The sequence below is a fragment of the Herpailurus yagouaroundi genome, unplaced genomic scaffold (genome assembly GCF_014898765.1).
Source record: "Herpailurus yagouaroundi ecotype Mexico unplaced genomic scaffold, PumYag 188, whole genome shotgun sequence".
In the NCBI taxonomy this organism is placed as follows: domain Eukaryota; kingdom Metazoa; phylum Chordata; class Mammalia; order Carnivora; family Felidae; genus Herpailurus; species Herpailurus yagouaroundi.
In genome coordinates this window covers 19567958-19574043 of record NW_024412419.1, presented here as the reverse complement: position 1 = coordinate 19574043, position 6086 = coordinate 19567958, and the positions used below count along the sequence as shown (strand labels likewise).

The window sequence follows — 6086 nt, the reverse complement described above, 5'->3', positions numbered from 1 at the left end:
ATCCATTTTGAGTTTATTTTTGTGAATGGTGTGAGAAAGTGGTCTAGTTTCAACCTTCTGCATGTTGCTGTCCAGTTCTCCCAGCACCATTTGTTAAAGAGACTGTCTTTTTTCCATTGGATGTTCTTTCCTGCTTTGTCAAAGATGAGTTGGCCATACGTTTGTGGGTCTAGTTCTGGGGTTTCTATTCTATTCCATTGGTCTAGGTGTCTGTTTTTGTGCCAAAGACCGATTTTAAAAGAAAGTGGAAGTAACGAAAATTATTCATTAGGAGTGAAAAGGAAATACAATTAAATATGCTGCAAACATAAAAAGAAAAGGATATTATGACAGATTTTTGCCCATAAATATAAAAACATAGATGAAGTTACAACTTGCCAAAACTGACTCAAAATATAAAGTATCTCGGTAGCTCTATCATCATAAAATATTTTATTTTATTTAAAAAAATCTTTTTTAATGTTTTTATTTATTTTTGAGACAGAGAGAGACAGAGCATGAGCAGGGGAGGGGCAGAGAGAGAGGGAGACCCAGAATCTGAAGCAAGCTCCAGGCTCTGAGCTGTCAGCACAGAGCCCAACGCGGGGCTCGAACTCACACACCGCGAGATCGTGACCTGAGCCGAAGTCGGACGCTCAACTGACTGAGCTACCCAGGCGCCCCATCATAAAATATTTTAAATCTATAGTTTGAAATCGTCCCTAAAAGAGAATCCAGACCCAGAGTTTTTACTGAAGGAACAAGTAAATCTAGTCTTATACAACAGTTCTGAAATACAGAAAATGTGGGAATATTCCCAACTTATATGAAGTTATCATAAACATATCAAAACCTGATAAGAACAGTATGAGAAAGCATAACTATGGGCCAGTTTAACATAGAGATAAAAGTTCTAAACAATATTAAAAAGATGAATACAGAATTTATAAAAAAAAGGATAATCCATAGTGACCACAAAATTGGATTTACCTTAGTCATGCAAAGATGGTTTGACATACAAAAATGTGTAGTTTGCCATATAAACAGATTAAACGGGGAAAAATGGTATATATCTCATTCGATGCAGAAAAGGCATTTGTAAAATTTAATATCCATTCATGATTAAAACATGAAAAACTTATTAGCAAATTAGGAATAGAACTTCCTTAACCTGAAAAAGAAGATCTGTCATTCTATTAAGACTGCAGTAGTTCTGTCCATAGTTACTTCATTAGTTTACTTGTTCTGAGTTAACTGATATATTTAACCAGGGCCTCCTGGAGGGGGTGACTTGATCCAGAGGAGTGAGTCTAGTGCTAGGAATTGCTAAGATCACTGCAGTCAAGCAGAGGAAGTTTCTGGCAAGACTTATGGTGCTCTTCAAATGTTATTAGTATGTATAGTCTATTGTTTATGCATTCTCATGCATCCAATAAATACTAATTAAATATCCACACTATCCCAGGCCCTCTTGGGTGGGGATGCTTTGATGAAAGACAGTCCTGTTGTCAAGAAACTGACTCCAGTGGAGGGGGCAACCATACAGTCAGAAGATGCTGACTTTGATAGAGGGAGGGGCACTGGATGCCTTGGGGATCAAGGGAAGCTCATGAACTCAGCCACTGGAGGAATGGAGCTCATAAAGAAAGACTTAGAGCGGGTATCTTACAGGACAAATTGGAGGGCTAACCTTGCAACGATAAGATCAGACATTAATTTGGCTCCTTTTTACTTTCCTTTTAAACTTCCGATTCCCCTTCTTTAGGACCTCAGCCAATAATAATAGCTAAAATTATTTTGAACTTAACATGTGCCCTGCACAGTTTGTAAGCACTTTGTGTGTATTAACCCATTTAATCCTCACAAGAACATTGTGAGGCATGTATTATAATTACGTTTTACAAATGGGGAAACGGCTGAGTGACTCTCCTAAGGTTCCTCAGCTCATCACTGACAGAGCCTGATTCAGACCTCTGCTCCCAGAGTCCTTATCACTAAAGCAAACTGCTTCTCCATAGACTGTAACCACCATTATTCTTCTGCTTTTCACTAGAATTTGGAGAAAGGTACAACCAAGGGAACTATAGAAGCCGAGATTTGTGGAAACTGCTCTGAATGCAGTATTTGTGTTGTTATTGGCTCAAGCTGCCCATCTTGATCTCAGACATTTTGGACATAGTCTTCAGACACCACATTGTACTCAAATCTATCACTTCAATCAAGTTAAAAGGGTTCACCTATAAAATATTTTATTTCTGGAAAGAAATTGAGTTTGGGTTTTTGGAATTTTTTTGTTTTGGAAGATTTTTTGGTTTGGAGTTTCGTTACTGTGTGTGTGTGTGTGTGTAGATACCCCCAAAACATTTTTTACCAAAACGTTCTAGCAAACACAGTTAACCCTTGAGCAACATGGGTTGAGCACCAATGCCCAATATAGTTGAAAATCTGCATACAACTTTTTGACTTCCCCAGAACTTAACTACTAATAGCCTACTATTAACCAGACATCTTACCTGTAACAGAAACAGTGATTAACCCAGATTTTGTGTTGTATGTATATTATGCTATATTCTTAAAATTAAGCTAGAGAAAAGAAAATGTTACTGAGAAAATCATAAAGAGAAAACACATTTACAGTATTATGCCATATTTATTTTAAAAAATCTGTGTATAGGTGGATATGCAATTCAAATCCGGTTGTTTGAGGGTCAGCTGAACTGTTTATTTAAGGTCTCACCTTTGCCATGAAACCTCTTTTGATTACTTTAAGTTTTTGTGGGGGGGTGGGGTTGGTTTGTGCTTTTATTTCCTCTTCCATATTCCAGCCTTTTTGTGCTCTCTTGTTCAGGATTCTGTAGATGCCATGTAAAAGAAAGTCAGTTCAAAATAGTTAAGCTAATGAGAGTAGTTACTGGCAGAGTACCAGGTAGAAGCACTCCTGGGCAGGGGCAGTTCTAAGACACAGGAATGCACTTGGAGATTCACTTCCCCCAGTCCTCCCTCTCTGCCTCCAGTCTTTGCTTCTCTCTTTTCTGTGTTGATTTCATTTCTACCCCAGTGGCTTCACTGTAGTGGGGCATCTCCAGGTTTAGCTTCAGTTTAATGAGCTTCAAGCAGGAAAGACTTCTTTCTCCCCTCTTCAGTCTGTCCGAATCTCAGGAAAGGATTCTGGCCCAGCTTGGATCAGATGTCCTTTGGACCAGTCATTCTGGCCAGGGAGGTGGGTTGCTCTGATGGGTTAGGCCTAAATTAAATGACTGCACCCCAGTGGGAGTGAGAGGAGCACTGAATTTGACAGATTCATCACAACCATATCAAACAGGGTTGGAGCAGGTACTTGGGAAAGGGGCTTTTAGAAGAAGATATAAGGAAGAATGCTGAACAGATAACCACAGGTTTCCACTAAGGCACTGAGCTCTATCCCACATTTTGGCACTTTTTGCTGCTTTGAGATAAGTGAGCTCTTTGAAAGCAAAGACTGCAGCCTTGAGAGTTAGAGGGCCCTCGATTTGATCCCCTGCATATCTGTGCAGCACTGCATAGAACTAGATGCTCAATAAACAAGTGTTTATTTCAATTCCTGTTTGGAATACTTTTCGTTATTTTGGCTCTCTCTAGTCAAGGATGTCATGGCAGACATCCTTTCCATTTTTAGTTTTAACTGAATTATTCAATAATTGTTGATGGGTTAATTGTTAAAAAGTTATGGGTAACTTGGTTAAACTACATATGTAAAAAATATGATTGAACAAAATTCCTCTTCAAATAATAAGCAAATTTCTTCCCCACATTTTTAATGGATTGGCTTTTTATTGAAAATAAAGTACCAAATCAAAGAATTGGCTTATAAAATTGTCTTATCTGTATTCCTTAGAAGTGAATTAATACAAAAGTAGGTGATTTTAACATATGTTTGTCCTCAGTGGTTAGTTACAAGGCTTAAATATTTGTTTTCAAGTTTTTTTTTAATCATCCAGAGATTTCTAAAACTTTTACTCTTTTTACTTTAGTTTAACTTGCTTTAGGATTTGTGTCTGTTAATGAAAGTACCACATTATTACGTAAGACAAAAATAGTTAAATCAACGGTATATTGACTTATTTTCATTTTCTCCTTAGGAGCTGAGAGAAAGCTACAATACACAGCAGTTAGCCCTTGAACAACTTTATAAGATCAAACGTGACAAGTTGAAGGAAATTGAAAGAAAAAGGTCAGAGCTAATACAGAAGAAGAAACTAGAAGATGAGGCTGTAAGGTAATGTAACTGATAAATTTATTATATTGTATTACTATTAGATTTCTAACTTTATTGCTCATATCTTTAGTTTGACTATGAAAATTTAAGGGAAATAAAAGGATTATTCTAGGATGCTAATTAGATTGTCAGTTTTAGAAATTCAGGTCTTCTTTTGGGACTGAGTTTATAGTAATCAATTTTATGTTCCATTAGTGAAAAATAGGGGCTTTGGAGTCAGGCCTTCTTGATCTTCTTGGACTTCTTGAGCTGCCACTTAATGATTTGGGTGACTTTGGTTGAGTCACTTTACCTTTCGAACCCCAGTTTCTCCATCTCAGAAATAGAAATATTGATGTATGCTTCATAGGTAACTGAGAATTAAATTAAAATAATCTAGCTAAAGAGCCAAGCATAAATGTCTGGCAGTCATCATTTCCATCTCTCCACTGTAAATCTATTACTGTTTCCTGAAAGATCACAAAAACCAAATACTTAATTTTACAGAGTGATAAGATGGAGCATATAATGCTATGTTGACATATTTCTCTTTGTACCGCTGATATCTATCAATTGCCTCCATTTATAGCTAGGAAAAGTAGGACAGTTGTGGAATTTGACAGAACCATTTATTTAGAGACTTGGCATGATTTTTTTTTTTCTGTCTGCAGAATCTTATTTCTAATATGTTCCTCAGTTACTTCCCCAAGTTCTCTAGTGTGAGAAATCAATATAATTAACAGATATTGATGAACCAACATTCCTTTGCCTCAGAGATAAGTAGATGAGTAATGCCCATGAAAGAGCTAATATTACTAGGGAGGCAAGAAGGACACATTACCATATGGCAGGTCTCTCTTTTTAATGGCTTCAGAATAGCTACTCCCAGCACATTTTTAATGAGTGGCTGCTATTGGCTGTGATGAAGGAGACTCTGGTTTTACTCCTGGCTCCTCGATTCCTCATAATTCCAATAGGAAATGGAGACAGCTAAACAGATCATTATGGTACTCTTAACTCCAAGGCCCCTACTTTTGTGGCCCCCAACAAGAGACACTAGAATAATATAGAAGCAGAGACAGTGAGGTTCAAATTCAGAATGCTTTTATTTGCCACTTAACTGTGCCACTGATCCTTATGCAGTAACTACACAGCTAGTCACAGTGTCAGAATTTTCCACTGACCCATTGCCAGTATCTTGATATCTCTTCATTACCGCTCACAATTTTTTTCAGGCCAACAAACCATAGTGGTAACGTACATTTTCATGTCACTCATCCTCCTCACACCTTCTGCAGTGGAAGAGGGAAGAAATCAGAGGAGAATCACATGGAGAATCGGTCCAGAGCTGAGTCTTAACAACTACAACTTGGTTTCTTGGCCATTTGCCCAGGAAGGTTCCCTCCTTGTCCCACGCTGTTGGTTATAGTCAGGTTTTCACATTGTAGATGTGGCCTCTGCCCTTTGTCCAGCTTCTGTGCCATCTTCTGGCTCTGGACCAGTTTGTCATCCACTAACACATATATAAAAAAGTTTAGCAGAATTTTAATTTTATATTCTCTTAACTCTAGTCTGCTTTATCCCAGGAAACATGTGGTAAATACTCTGATAGTGGTGTTTATAATGCTCTGGGAATTCAAATAAAGGCTAGATTCATCTTAGGTGTGAAAGAGCGTCAGAGAAGGTTACAGAGGAACTAACTGGGAAAAGGAACGGTAGTTGAAATTAAGAAAGGACCCCAGGGTGTTTGTCCACATCCCCTACTAATACATCTTTGCTATATAATAATGTATAATTTCATAAGGTTGCATATAAATACATAAGAAATGTGTATTCTACAGATTGCCAGGAACAAGATCTGATATTTTTTTTT

At 37.5% G+C, this 6086-nt stretch overlaps 1 protein-coding gene across 18 annotated transcripts in view; it reads left to right on the top strand.

Annotated features, from left to right (window-relative positions):
* The window catches only part of ITSN2 (intersectin 2), a 158460-nt gene that overhangs the window by 77143 nt on the left and 75231 nt on the right, over nucleotides 1-6086 (top strand). For all 18 annotated transcript variants that reach the window (XM_040496179.1, XM_040496188.1, XM_040496177.1 and 15 more), the window contains one exon: nucleotides 4098-4234. In XM_040496179.1, the coding sequence (XP_040352113.1) occupies nucleotides 4098-4234 (137 nt within the window). The remainder of the gene's footprint in view (nucleotides 1-4097; nucleotides 4235-6086) is intronic.